This window comes from Astatotilapia calliptera, chromosome 11 (genome assembly GCF_964374335.1).
Source record: "Astatotilapia calliptera chromosome 11, fAstCal68.1, whole genome shotgun sequence".
Lineage (NCBI taxonomy): Eukaryota > Metazoa > Chordata > Actinopteri > Cichliformes > Cichlidae > Astatotilapia > Astatotilapia calliptera.
Window position 1 is genome coordinate 34088187 of NC_137432.1, and position 15408 is coordinate 34103594.

Below are 15408 nucleotides of genomic sequence, written 5' to 3' on the forward strand. Positions count from 1 at the left end.
CTTGCATCAAGGAAGGAGGACAACTAAGGAAATTCTATCCAGTGCATTATTAAAGCATTTAAGGATAGTATAGTGAATCCATCTTTTTAAATTGTTTTTTTGTTTTTTTTAATGATTGTGAATAGAGCTCACTTTAAGGTCTGGTGAAATGAAATTTTGTGCAAAATGAGAAGTGCAACTCATGCATATGTTAAATAGAAAAGACAAAAGAGCCTTTCCATATGGACAATATGAAGGGATCTGAAGTAATTTGGATTTAATAGCTATATAGTCCGAAGATAACAGTAGCAGTGAGGCTAATCTGGGGGAAAAAGGCTTTGGTTTACTAGTAAGCATACATGTTAGACTCATGAGGAATAGAAAATGTTAATGTGTTCTAATGAGTCCAGATTTACTCCGTTCCAGACTGATGGGTAAAATGTTCAAAACAGAATGGTGAGATTTCCAGATTGAGTGAACAGAATTAATTTACATTATAATTTACACATAGAAATGCACAAAACTTCAACACATTTTTTTTTTACCACTAAACAACAGTTTTGTTTTACCTCTGCAAGAATTAACAACTTTTATACCTTTAAAACGTATTTTTCCTTTACTGTCGTTTTGCGAAATATATTGCTCCACCAGCGCCCAGGCCGTTATATTTCTTTCCAAAGAACATTGTCACAACAGTCATGAAAGTTTTTATATTTTATATCCCCATAAATGGGCAGGTCTTTTTATTTGAATCTTATCCATGAATGACAATTGCAGTCAGCATACTGGATCGGTAGGAGTGGTACATAAATGTATCTCCAAGTTATTGTACAGTACACCACTTGAGTGAATGTACTCAAAAATTCTGACAGCACATGTAGCCGTTCAAGGAGGTGTTGTATTCAGTATTGTGCCTTTTTGCAGCTTGGAATGCTTTCCCACAAAGTTAATAAAACCCATTTTGTGCGTTTATGAGTCTCCAGCATTTAGTTCAGGATATTGCACCAAATGGCAAGTGGGCCCTAAATGACCAACAGTCAAACAGATCCTCAGCATTCCTTTTTGCATCTTTACAACCAGTTGTAAACCCTCACTAAAAACTTAACACCACGGAGGGGTAATTTATTAGTGCAATATATATCTTTTTACTGTCGCACTAGATGACAGAGGCAAAGTCCTCTTTGAAGTTATATTTGACTTTCTACAAGGTTTTACTTGGTAAATACAAAACTATTCTCACTGCTTGATCTGTGATTTCTATGATTTTTATAATATGAAACATCTGTGCAATGTCTCTTCTTGTATATGGAGTATTTTTCACCTTCACTGGACAGTGCAGTATACAAGAAGAAGGAGGAAATAGAAGAAAAAGAGAGAACAGGAGAGACACACAGACTTGAAGGCAGCCATGTGGCATAAGGTCACCTGCTCAAAAAAAAAAAAAGGTCAACTGCTCAGCCAGTGAGCTAAACTGACTCAACATGAAGGAGCATGCTTTAACCCAAACTGCAAACCTTTCTCAGCCATAACCAAGTTGTGTTTATTGACTAAACCTAACCAACGAGTGCAAGTAAAAAGGAAGAGGAGGAAATGTCACATTGGGCACCCATAATTCAATTACATTTTTCAGTTCCAATCACAACCACAGTTGCCTCAAGGAACTTTGTATTGTAAGGTAAAGACAATATTGAAGAGAAAACCACAACAATCACATGACCTCCTAATAGCAACCACTTCCAGTGGGAATGAAAAACTCACTTTTAAAAGGAAGAAATCTCCAGCAGTTAAGTTATGTAATAGAAGGAAGACTGCTGTACTCATAAATATACATAGACTGCTGTATAGTTATGTATTCCAATGACTTGACAAATAGATGGATAGATAAAACGTCATTAATCCCTCAGTTTGGTTCTTCCGGCAAATTCAGTAAATTTTCAGAAGCTTAGCATTAATCCATTACAGTTTTTTCTGAATGCTTCGACCCTAACTGTGATTCCTGTAGCACAATTCCTAAAACTATTCAGACATATAGCAAAACCACTCACTGAGTTTGCAAAACTAAAAGCACAAAAACTGCTTTGCACTCAGTTTGCAATTTTGTAACACACACTTTGCAAAACTGTAGGCACAATTCACTGCACAACACTCAATTACCAAATTTCCAACACACTCCTAGCAAAAGTATACACATGTATGGCTATCATTAACACTAATTTGCCAACTGTCTGGCACACTTTCACATGTCAAAACTTTCTTAGATAATTAGTTCACTTTGCAATCAGCCTAAGAACTATAATACAGGTAAGCTGTGTGTGCGGAGTACAATGGAGGGAGCAGAAAGAGTGAGAAGTAGAGGAGGCCGAGGAAGAGGACATGGAGGTGAAGAAGTAGGATGAAGAGGACGACAAGGACAAGGAGGAGCAAGAGGAAGACGAGGAGGGGGGAGAGGAAGATGAGGAGGGGGAGAGGAAGGGTAAGAAGAGTAAGAAATAGAATTGCTGATGACATCAGAGCTACAATAGTGGACCATGTAATCAACCGTGGAATGACCCTGAGGGTAGCTGGCCAACGGGTCCAGCCTAACTCGAGCCGCTACACTGTAGCAAGCACCATAAGGACATCTTGAAATGAGAATCGGTTAGCACAGTCACTTTGCACAAAGAGTTGTAGCACTGCCATATGCCAATGAGAAACACACCAATACCATTGATGTAAAAATACTGAAATTGTTACTTTACAGAATTGCTAGATGACCAGATGCTGGGGGCAGAGGAAGCATGTTCACTGCAGACCAAGTAACCCATATAGTCATTATGGCGATTGCAAATAATCCTATACTTGGTAATACACACTTGTGTTTGTTTTGATGTGTTTGAATAAACACCAGTACTTGAAGTTTGGATCCCTCTATGCTTATGGATCTATGACAGAAGTATGAGCTCAAACTGACATAGCCTACCTTGTGCGCAGAGAAAGCAAAAGCCAGATGTGTTTTGTATTCATACCATCAGTGTGCAGTTGGCGCATTGTGTGCTTAGTAGATGATGGCTTGTGTGTACTGTTTGATACGGAAACACCATTTTTACGAAGGTGTGAAGAGTTAATCTAGTTGTGTTTGCTTTTACAAGAGAACTACAATGTTTTGATGATTGGGTGACAGGTTTTCTTATTTGTGTGAGGAGTTTTGCAAAATTAGCCAATAGTTACAAAAAAAGGGCTTAAGCAATCAGAAAAAACTGTAAATACGATGCTGTTGTTGGGCATCTCTGTTCTGCCTAATCGCATTTTATGTATGCTGCTGGAGAGCGGCTAAAAACATTACACCTTATAATTTACTATTAATTTAAAGATCACAAATAGATCTTTAAAACTACATATAACCATTTAGCATTTGTACATGTATATTATCATCATCTTAATATGTCTTTCTTCTCCTCCACCATTTCTCTTTTGCTTCCCTTATTTCCAATATTGTGGCAAATGCTTCACGTTAGCAGATTAGATATGAGACTCTCCCATCTATGGATAGCTGACAACGAGCCAGCTAACAAACAACAGCTGCTTAAGTTGCCACATCAAAGAGGGCACAGCAAATTCTGTCATGGTCCGCAGGTGCCATTTAGGATGTGATGCTGAACAAGCTTACAAGCTTATAACTGAACAGTAGCAAGTAGTGGCAGCTGATTAGGCAGTAAAACCTTTAAAATATTTAATGCCACACAACACATTTTACTGATAATAATGGATTGGATTTATATAGCGCTTTTCAAGGTACCCAAAGCGCTTTACAATGCCACTATTCATTCACTCTCACATTCACACACTGGTGGAGGCAAACTACAGTTGTAGCCACAGCTGCCCTGGGGCAGACTGACAGAAGTGAGGCTGCCATATCGCGCCATCGGCCCCTCTGGCCATCACCAGTAGGCAAGTAGGGTAAAGTGTCTTGCCCAGGGACACAACGACCAGGACAGAGAGCCCAGGGATCGAACCTCAGCTGTAGGGGAGAACTGGAGCAGCAGGTTGTGGTGGTGTCAGAAGAGGCTGACTCACACACCTGACCTCCATCCTTGAATCATGTCTTCCCTTTAAAGGATGTTGCTGGAACTGGAGGGGACAATGGTGTGGCAGCTGGAAAGTTGCTCAGACAGAGAGTGTAAAAATCTATAAACAATAGAACGCAAAGCAATTTGCAACGCCGTGTGTGTGGGTACTCATTCATGTCACAGTCGTATTGAGTGTTGCTAAATTGAAAATAGCTGATCACTGGACTTTAGCTCTAAATAGATGATCAAATTAGACATTAGGGAGATGTTTAGGGACGTTTAAAAGATTAACACACTTTTCTCTGATTTGACGGTGGCCAACCATGTTTGATTTATTTATTCTTCAATGCTGGAAACAAACACACTAAATCCCATAAAAGCAACCTGACAATGTGATTACATCATGATTAGGAAAGTTAAGTTTAATAGATACATCAAACATTTCTAGTAATAAAACCAGCCAATGCATTGTGTAGCATATTTGTAGAGCAGTTTTCAAAAATAAGATTATACAAAGTGACTTATAAAACCTAAATGATTTCTTCTATAAAATATAAGGTAGATAAAGACAAAAGAGACATTTTACTACAATTATTAAAATCAAATGGGTGTTGTCTGTGCAGTGTATTGTTGTTACGGCCCTAGCAGGGCCTCTCTCTCTCCTGAGGGTGCCTGTGTGGGCGTGTCCCACTACCTCCTACCTGAGATGCCACCTTTCCCTCCGGCGCAGCTGACTACCATCAGCAATTAAGGGTATTTAAGCCCAGAGCAGGGTGAGCTCTGGGCCAGAGTGCCATTTGTGTGAGTACAGCTAGTGAGCTGAGTGTCTTGTGGTGTTTCCAGCTAGTGAGCTGTGTATTGTGGTTTTCAGCTAGTGAGCTGCGTTTTCCTTTTGACATTTTGCATTACTGACCAACGCCAGAGTTTTGTTTGTGTTACCTTTATGGTGATAGCGGCTTGTCAGTCTCTTTTAGTTGAATTACTTCAATAAAACTGTTTTATTTAACTGCTTCGCCTCCCTGACTCCTTTTTCTGACCCGGTCACTTTTGTTACTTCCCCCTCCCTGCCTAGACCCCCCCAGGGGAACGTAACAAGTGGGGGCTCGTCCGGGATCTTTGAAAAGGGAGTTCTGTGTTGGATTTGGTTTTTTGATTATCTCGCTTTGTCACCTTTTAAAGATCCATAACTTCCCAGTTAATGTAGGTGAGTGTCCAGCTGAGCTTCTTAAGTTCCTCCTTCGGGCACTCTTTTGTTATTTTGCCTTTGTTATTTTTGGAGTAATCCTGGGTGGGGATTAATTCTCTGTCGGGGGTAGGCAATTCAGGGCTCCGGTCGCTGAAGTTCTGCCTTTAAAGTTGCCTCGAGCCCAGCACGCTCCGGAAGATAGACAGGGCAATGCTTTGGAACTGGGTAAGTTGTTTTGTTAACGTGTGTGTGTGTCTTTGATAGGTGGTGTGCGGCAAGCCAGGTTAATGATGTGGGGTCCATACGTGAGCTTATGCTGGTGGAGGATTTTAAAAACTCTGTTCCTAAATCTGTGGCCCTTTATTTAAGTGAACAGAGGGTTACAACTTTACAGCAAGCTGCCACCCTGGCAGATGAGTTTAGGCTGACTCACAAAGCAAGTGCTGTAGGACAGGATATCCCTCTGCACTATAGCGCATCCTGGACAGGTGAGAGTGGGCCAGCTAAGAAGGAAAACGCAGTTATGGTGTTAAGACCTAGGCCCAAACTGTTTTTTCTGTCTCAAGCCTGGCCATGTGGTTGCCAATTGTGTCGAACTGGCACTCAAACAGAAAGCCCACTCAACACAAAAGGGGCCTGCTTTGAGAACAGTCAGTTGTGGCTCTCAAACTGACAAGCCTGCCAGGCCTACTAAAAGGCTAAACCTGGAGCACAATTGCTCGGTAGCACCCCGTAATCAGTGTACGAGGCCAACTAACCCTGAGCTGCCGCTGGTTGACCCTTTCTCCGGTTCATGTTTAAAACCACCATTCAGACCTGCACCCTTTGCTAAATATCATGTCTGTGTTTCAGTGAAGCCTGCTAGCTGCCTGCTGGGTTCTCCACACGTGATGGTTCGAAGCCCTGGCTATCCCATGGGACACTGTTTCGAGGGTCTGGGGCCACCCTCTGGCAATGTTGTGAACCCACTGAGATGGGATTGGCAGCTTCCGCAGGCAATGCCTACCCGTTGCTATGGGGTTTGGTAGGTGGAAAGCCTGCAATTTCTCCATGGAACGGCTATGGACTCACTTTGTTATCGTAAATTTGACAAACCATGGGTTTGCATTTATGGGAGGGGGTGTTACGGCCCTAGCAGGGCCTCTCTCTCCTGAGGGTGCCTGTGTGGGCGTGTCCCACTACCTCCTACCTGAGATGCCACCTTTCCCTCCGGCGCAGCTGACTACCATCAGCAATTAAGGGTATTTAAGCCCAGAGCAGGGTGAGCTCTGGGCCAGAGTGCCATTTGTGTGAGTACAGCTAGTGAGCTGTGTATTGTGGTTTTCAGCTAGTGAGCTGCGTTTTCCTTTTGACATTTTGCATTACTGACCAACACCTGAGTTTTGTGTTACCTTTATGGTGATAGCGGCTTGTCAGTCTCTTTTAGTTGAATTACTTCAATAAAACTGTTTTATTTAACTGCTTCGCCTCCCTGACTCCTTTTTCTGACCCGGTCACTTTTGTTACTTCCCCCTCCCTGCCTAGACCCCCCCAGGGGAACGTAACAATTGTAAATGTATGAATAATGAAGGAAAATATGATAAAATGTTATTATTATTTTTGTTTTGTTTTCAGATTTAAATTCCAAGTTCATTCAACTATTAAACTGCAACAGTGGCACTCCAGGTTAAATCTAGGAACAGACTACTTTTAAAAATGATATCATATATTTAAAAAGATTTAAATCCAACTCAAACTAATGGCTATTAATAGGTATATGACTAATCTAAGTTATTTAACTTTCCAATCATTTAGCCATAAAGAGTCAAAAGAAGAAAAAAAAATTCCACATGGCTTGTTGCTGTTTATTGATAAACCAAGAGATGTCACGTGGTTTTATTTATAAACAAATAAAACCTTTGAAAAAACAAAATTTAGGAGAATTTGTTTCAGTCACAAGGCACACAGTTTTAAAGACAGGCTAAAAACATATGCAGGTACTACCATCAAGTTTTTTTACTTAGTAAATCACTGTATTAATAAAGTATCCATGTGTCATTTACATGACCTTTATCTACTAAATATATATTACAACAGAATTTCTTAACACAAACCATGTGTAAAATTTTCTCAAACATAATTATTCTTACCAAACTAGGGTGACCAGATTTGTTTGGCTCTGGTCACCTTAGAGATAATGTGACAGGTTCCTCATTTGAAAAATAAGTTATATTGATTAACTCATTTAGTCATAGTTGTCTTTGTCAAGGGAATGTTGTACAAGTCGTTTGTGTCATGTTGACTGTCTCCTGTTTTCTGGGCTGAATCTTCTATTGCAGCTTGATGTCAGCTGGTTCCTCACTTGCTAGTTTTGCACTTAGCTAAGAAGGAATAAAATAATTGGCATTTTCTGGCAACATTTTCTTCTGTGTTAAATTCTGTGTTAAATAATAAAGGTCTTATTTTATTTTATTTATTCATTTATTTTCCCCTTTCTCGCTGTCCCTCTCCCCTTCTGTTTTTCTTTTCCTTCCTCTTTCTTTCTCCCTTTCCTATCCCTCACTCATGTCTGTCCCGTCTGTAACAACTGAAAATAAAATAAAATAAATAATAAAAACAAAGGTCGATCAAATGGACCAATACGGCAATGCCACGATGATCCATTTGGCAAAATAAGTCTTTGTTGGTCTTCAGACAACAATTCTGATGGCTAAAGAACCAAATGGGACAGGCAAAACAAAACAAAAAACAATGAACATGGCTGAATATAATAACCTTTTTGTGTTTACTGTCAACTATTTCTTTTAATTTATATAATACATTAATAAAGGGGACAATATTAAATAACAGCAACATATCATCTCTTTGATAATATGGCAAAGTTTAAGGCATATGTTTCATATACAGTGCCATGAAAAACTAATTTTCCCCTTTTGGCATTCCTTAGTTTTTTGCATATTTCCCACACTTAAATATTTTACACAATTAATTTTTAATTTTAGACAATGTACATCCCGCTATCAAGGTTCAAAGGACTGTTTTTAAATGAACTTGATTATCCACAAATGGAGAAAACTGAACAGTGGTGAAACTTCCCAGGCATGGCTGGCCTACCGAAATTACTCCAAAAGTGCATTGTCCCAATATGTCCCAAGGAGAGAACCACTACTCACTACTCACAATACACCACATTTGCTACAAAAAATGTTAATCCCCAAAACCTTAAATATCATTTGGACTAATGAGTTAAAAGTTTCTCCTTTGGTATCTGAATGACTTTTTGTATTTTAAAATTGGAAAAAAAAAATTTGTCTAAAAATTTCAAAAATCCTGAAGGAGAATATCTGGCCATCAATTTCTGTCCTGAATCTTAAGCACACTTGGGTTACAAAGCTGAGCAGTGATCCAAAACACACCTAGTTCCTCTAAGTTTCTCTGTTTTCCTCATTCTCTTGTTTCTTGGGTTGAATCTTCCACTGCAGTTTGAAATCAGTCAATCCTTGACTTGTTAGCTTGGCTCCTAGCTGTGACAGAATAGAAAGATAAGTAGGTGGTTTCATCATTTTATTGAAGCTGTCTGTCAGTATATTTATCCATTGCTTTTTCTTTGTAGTTTGTTTGCTTTACTTTAAAATTTTCCAGAAGCAAAAACAAAACTTTTACCTGTTGGAGTATCTGGACATTAATTGCAGAGTCAGTTAAGTCAACATCAGTCAAAAACTTAGTCTTCACTGTCGTCCTCAACTTTGCCACTTAGCAGGAAACATGTAACCAAAAAATAAAAGTAAGTTTTGACAAACTGAGAAACAGGAGTTGTTGTTAGTCAGGGTATGTTTTTTTGTTTGTTTGTTTATTTGTTTTGTGTGTGTTATTGAACATTTACCTTGATGGCAAATGAAAACATATTTTATTGTACATATGTCGTCATCCCACTTGTGGAGGTTATTCTCCACCACACAATGCTGGTTACCTAGATAATTCTCTGGTTTGGAACTTCGCCAGTTTTCCAAGGAGCTCTGACTCTTGTCAGACCAGGTCCATGGCACTCTGTACAGACCGATCCAAATGGCATCATTGTTTGGTTTTAATGAACTGACCTCAGCGTTCTCTTCACTGTTTTCGATCACTGCCAAGTCCATGCTTAGTTTTATGCAGTATTCTCGAGCAGAGGGCCATGTTTTTGTAATAGAGATGTACATGTAATTTTTCTTGTTTTGCTGTGTAACTGCAGCAGATAGAAAATAAGCCAGTAAGCGGGAAAGAAAGTGTTTAAGCATTCAAGTAATCACGGCAGATGACAGATGATTCTGAATTTATTATGGATATCAAATAGTTAACATTGTAAATGAAAGAGTAAAAAATTTGGATAATCAATTTAATGTTTTCAAATCACTACTCAAACTTTTTGAGTTAGGGGTTTTCTTATATTTTATACAACAAATCTTCAGTGATGTTTTCTGTGAAATCTACTAGTAAAAAATGCAGGTTAAGTCATTAGTGAGGTCAGAAACCCATGAATGAAAATATTTTCTTACCATTGTAGCAAACGAAACTTGTGCTTGCGCCACAGTTTTTATCGTACCACTTTCCTTCAAGACCCAAGATTACACAAGTTTCATTTCCACCATAATTATCTGGATTGGTATAGTGCCAGTTGTTGTAAACAGTTTTGCTCGTTTCACCAGTTACTGCCCATCTCCAGGAGTTGGTGTCATTGCCTAGCGTATTCTTCCAGGACTTGGGATCATCCTGCAGTCCAATCCATGCCCAGTCGTAGGAAAAAGTTGAATTTAGCCTGCTTATATCATCCATGTTTTCGAAGGTGGCCAGGTCTGTGTACTTCTCTCTGCAGTATTGTTGAGCGTCGTTCCAGCTCATTTTTTTGTCAACGTAGTAGTACTTACGAGGAGGGAACTTTGAGCAAGAGCAGAGACTAAACCCTAACATTGGTAATAGATAGTATAAGTAGTATTAAGTTAATTATTTGTATAATACACACAAGAAAAGGATAAACAAACATTAAAGAGCCCTTAGTGCGATCTTTGTAACTACATTTACAGGCTACACAGGGGTACCAGTCTACTAATATAAAAACAAGGAGGCCAGTAATGTTGCAGTAATGCCCAAATATTATAAGATCAATATTGAATTCAATATTTGCCATTGAATTGCCATATCCTAGCATATTTTACTTTGTTGCTGGGGTCATAACTGCTGGATTTCTTGAAGATGAAACAATAATTCAGGTTTATTTCAACCATGGCATATTTTCCTATTTAGTCAGAAAGCTAACATTCAGTTTTAGAATTTAGCAACTCAGCGCTGAGTTGCTCCTGCAGACTTGATTTTGGTCTCTTTTATGGATTCCAGTTCAAATAACAATGGCCAACACTGTAACACTGTGAGGAATCATGAAATCGTTTTTCACCAGTATATGTCCTTCTGTGTATATAAGCATATATTGGAATGCTTTCTTGCATTTACACAATATCTCTTCATAACCTTCAGCTGACCCAAAATGCTGAAGCAAGGGTAGTGACAAGGACTATAAAAAGAGACAATGTTTCCCCCATATGGGCTTAATTGACGTGCAAGCTAAATTGAAAACAGTTTTTATTTTTAGTTGCATGAAAGCACTTCAACAAGCCACTTTTCTCTGTTGGTAGCTGAATAACTTAAGTCACATTTTACCTTTAATGTAAGTTCCCCATAAAAGTAATGTTACTCAACTCGTGGTTATGTGTGCTCTGCTGGTCTCCATTGAAACAGACACATGGAGGAGAGCAGATGCTCATAAAATACTAGAAGAGAGACGTAAAGTTCTTGTTCATGAAAACTTATGAGTGAAAGTTGAGGCAGTGTCTGCATGGGAGTAGCTTATGTTATGCACAGAGTCAAAATTATTGCTTTAGATTTATATATTTAATTTTGAGGAATAGAGATCATTTGTAGGGGTTCATTCAATGCCTCTTTGCACCTCCTCAAAGTTTTAATAAAATGAAACATAAGATTTTTTTGACACACTGTTTTTGAGGTAATGGAAAATGTCCTACTAAGGCTTCTTTTTCAACTTTACAATTCAAATCACACATTTCCATTATGCAAATTTGGGGATCTTACCAAAGAGAAGGAGAGTCAGTTTTGGGAAACAACCCATTTCTGATTTCACTGGAGAGAGGAGGAATATAGGTCAACACAAATAAAAACAAAAAACAAACAAAAAAACCCAACAACTTTAAAGCCACTTTTCATTATATCTGTTCCCGGTTTTCTCTGATGTGTTAATCCACAAAAGAATGACATAGCATGCTTTTGAGAATGAGAATAAAGTCAGAAAATAATGACTTTAAAAGTTTTCTTCGGGAATATATAAAAAAGAACATAATATGAGAACACACTACATTACTTACTTAAATAGTAAGAAATAAATGTTTAAAAATTACAGTAAAAGTTGTTCTAACAGTCTTATTGCCCAGACAAATAATTTATTTACTTATTTTACTCTAGACAAAAGAAAAAGAACAGAATTTCTATAGTAGCTTGTGGAAAAAAATAGAAACTTTCCTGTCATTTAATTGTTTATCTATTACTTCATTATGTCGATTACGTTAAAGAGTCCAAAATTTAAACCTTCTGTCACATTTTTGAAAGATGTCAGTTAGGCTGGATTGGAGCTTCTGGCCCCCACGCCTTACACGTCTTACACGTCTGCCTTAGCCTCACAGACAGGTTTTTGGGGTGTTTTTTTTTTTTTTCAAAAAAACCCCTCATCAATACAATACAAACTTACACTGATCAGTCACAACATTAAAACTAATGAAAGGTTGCATGATTAAGACTGATCTTGCTCTCTGTGTAGAAAATTGGTGTGGCAGGGATAATGGTTGAAGTAGCTGCCACACCAATTTTCTACACAAAGAGCAAGATCAGTCTTAATCATGCAACCTTTCATTAGTTTTAATGTTGTGACTGATCAGTGTAAGTTTGTATTGTATGGATGAGGTTTTTTTTCAATAGAAATAACAGAAAATAGTGAAAATTTGGAAATTAGAATTCCCAAATCATGTCTTCAAGTCAGTCCAGACCCCAGATTTATTCACCCTAACAGCCGTTATCTTTGTATTTTTGGGAGTTTGACGAAATGATCTTTCTTTTTTATCTGTTTATTATTAGTCAATATATAACTAAAAAGAGACAACCACTCTTCATTTATTAACATATAATATATGCAATAGAATAAGTGCATATTGTTCTATCTATAATTTAGGCAACAACAAAAAAAAAGGCACAATAACAAAATCTAAATGTTTTGAAACACTCAAATTCTGGAAATATAAAGATATACTTACAAGTTTGGTCAAAACTGTTTTAAGGTTGAGATCTGAATGCTCCACATATGAATACAGGCAATGAATTTACCACCCTTTAAATGGTTAGTCTTGGACCTTATTTTCATATGTAAATAATAAGACAAGTCCTCTAGGGGTGGTAACACACATCCAATAAGTCACTGTGACATACTTGACTGGAAGACCAAAAGTGATACTGTGTATAAGAAGTAGATGCGCAGACTCTACTTTCTGACAAAGCTTGGATCATTTACCTAGTGCAGCAAGATGTTGGAGAGCTTCAATCACTGCGTGGTAGGAAATAGGATTGTCACAATACTAGGATTTCAAACCCCATGTTGGGAAAATATTCAATACCATTTTGAATACCATGGGGAAAATTTTGAGCCCATCCTGTAACAACAGAAGCAATGACAATGAAGTTACATGTAGATCACCAAAAAGTTAACTAAATAATTATTTAAGTTTTGAGGTTTCATTTTACATAATTGTATTAGAGATAGTGAAGCTGAAAAATATTTTAAAACCTGCTAATAAACAAATGGTATAACAACTTAAACAGTCTAAGGAGCTTGGAAAGAAAAGCGTCTGACTTCTTTAAGTTGCTTGAAGACGTTTCACCTCTCATCTGAGAAACTTCTTCAGTTCTAAGGTCAAATGGTGGGGAGTCCCAGATTTAAGCCCTATGGGAGAGTCCCCCCAAGAGGGCCAATGGATCCCCTAATGGTCCTCTTTCTAATCACACAGGATGATTAGATTAATCTAATATGATTCCAGTAAGTTGTCATAATAAAAAAAGAATTAATTTATTAAGCAATACATAAAACCTGTTTCTCATTTGTATTCATTGTTAAATTTGAAGAAAAGGCTGTTGTGAACTAAAGCATCATCTGTTTGTTTGTTTTTTTCCCCCCTAAATGATCCAGTGTTTCTGCTGCCGCTGCATTTGACTGTTTCACAAGAAGAGTGCCATGACAAACTGTAAATGTAAATGATGTGTAGTTGTGCCAGGAAAGTGTCCTTGATTTGCGATTTTTTTTTTTATATCCTCTTTATTTACATCTTATTTACAGGGTCTATTACAGTAGTTCCCTCACATGTTTTACACGGGATTTATCAGCACATATTATCTATAATAAAGAACCGATCAAATTTAATAACTGATATAGCTCATTAGACTTTACATTCACTTTCATGCTCAACACAGTTTTCTTTTATTTGTAAACTACACAAAAACAAAACATTTCAGAATAAATCGAAATCTGAAAAATATTTTGTTTCATGTAAATTTGTAAATTTTTTTGTAAAAATGATTTTGCAAATTCTGCAATTCTGCAAGTATTAAATGTGTAATATGAATAAAATAAGTCCAAATACAGTGGAACCCCGACTTAGAAATACCCAATTTAATGAAAAATTCAAGTTACAAAGGCACTGAACTGCAATATTTCTGCCCGCGTTACGGCAAAATGCCCGTGTAATCAAATCCGCTGGCTCTGATTGGCTGAGCCTACAATGCCCACAATGCCTTCCGAATTATGTGACAACTCCTTGGCCTTCGTGATTGCGCTTCGCTGTTCCACTTGAACAAATATTGTTGTTCTAGTTAGCATTTAGCCTATAGCCTATCATTCAGCATCGCCTCACTCAAAACGCGCGATGGGTGCTTCGACTTACGAAAATTTTCGACTTACAAAAGACCCTCAGCAACAAATTAATTTCATAAGTCGGGGTTCCACTGTATAATATTTATCAAGGTGATGTTTAAATATGCATTTGGTGAGGTTGTAGTTTAGTTGGGAATGGTCAAAAGACTCCTATGAGTAGAAGATCAAGGGAACATTTAACCTTGCCTGAGATAATGTTATTCGGGCCCCACTCTGGAGCCAGGCCTGGGAAAGGTCAACTGATCACCACCTGGTGGTGAGTTGGATCAGGTGGCTGGGGAGCATGTTGGACAAACCTGGCATACCTAAATGTATAGTGAGGGTGTGCTAGGAACACCTAGCAGAGACCCTGATCAGCGAGATCTTCAACTCACAGAGCTTCAGCAGCATTCCGAGGGAGACTGGAGACATTGAGTCCAAATGAACCCCCAAACCAAATGGTGGACAGCAAAGGTGAATGGAGCCACCAGGCTGAAGAAGTGCTATCAGGCTTGGTTTTCCTGTGGGACTTCAGAGGCAGCTAGTACGTACTGACATGCCAAGCGGAATGCAGCTCAGGTAGTGGCTGAAGAAACAACTTGGTAGTTGGAGGAGTTCAGAAACGCCATGTCTAGCTCTGGGGGTGAGTTTCTCTGAGATGTGGCCCCTGGGGTGGATGAGGTTAACCCTGAGTTCCTGAAGGGTCTGGATTTTCTAGGGCTGTCTTGATTGACATGCCTCTACAATGTTGAGATCAGGGGCAGTAAATCTGGATTGGCATCTTCTTATAGATGGTTCCTTATAGATGGTTTCCATCTATAAGAAGTGGGACCGGAGGATGTGTTCCAGCTATAGGAGGATGACACTCCTCAGCCTCCCTGGGAAATTCTATGCCAGCATGCTGGAAAGGAGAATCCGTCCATTAGTTGAACCTCAGAAAAAGGAGGAACAATGGGATTTTCGTCCTGGTTGTGAGACAATGGTCCAGCTCTTTATTCTCTCGAGGATGTTTGCGGGTGCCTAGGAGTTTGACCAACCAGTTTACATGTCTTTTGTGGGATTCTCTACATGCATGGTTTCCACCGTGAATAATGGAGGAAGAGGTATGATGGTGTGGGGGTGTTTTGTTGGTGACACTGTTGGTGATTTATTCAAGATTTAAGGTACACTGAACCAGCATGACTACCACATCATCCTACAGCAACATGCCATCCCATCCAGTC

The 15408-nt window shown here is 38.5% G+C and overlaps 1 protein-coding gene across 1 annotated transcript; it reads right to left on the bottom strand.

The window, feature by feature from the left end:
* Nucleotides 1-7037: 7037 nt before the first annotated feature.
* Nucleotides 7038-11881, bottom strand: LOC145431872 (uncharacterized). Its single transcript, XM_080308157.1, has 5 exons — nucleotides 11311-11881; nucleotides 9726-10130; nucleotides 9074-9415; nucleotides 8854-8942; nucleotides 7038-8714 (listed from the first exon to the last, which is right to left on the bottom strand). Exons 1-5 carry the CDS (start codon nucleotides 11345-11347, stop codon nucleotides 8616-8618), a joined length of 972 nt encoding a protein of 323 aa, XP_080164283.1. The 5' UTR covers nucleotides 11348-11881; the 3' UTR covers nucleotides 7038-8615.
* Nucleotides 11882-15408: the final 3527 nt, after the last annotated feature.

What these genes read in the sequence shown, in the direction of transcription:
- LOC145431872 (XM_080308157.1), bottom strand. Translation starts at nt 11,347, where the DNA reads ATGGGTTGTTTCCCAAAACTGACTCTCCTTCTCTTTG. An exon ending in ACTGACTCTCCTTCTCTTTG is followed by an intron (nt 10,131 to 11,310) that starts GTAAGATCCCCA and finishes TACCAATGTTAG; the next exon opens with GGTTTAGTCTCTGCTCTTGC. An exon ending in ATGTCCAGATACTCCAACAG is followed by an intron (nt 8,715 to 8,853) that starts GTAAAAGTTTTG and finishes ATTCTGTCACAG; the next exon opens with CTAGGAGCCAAGCTAACAAG.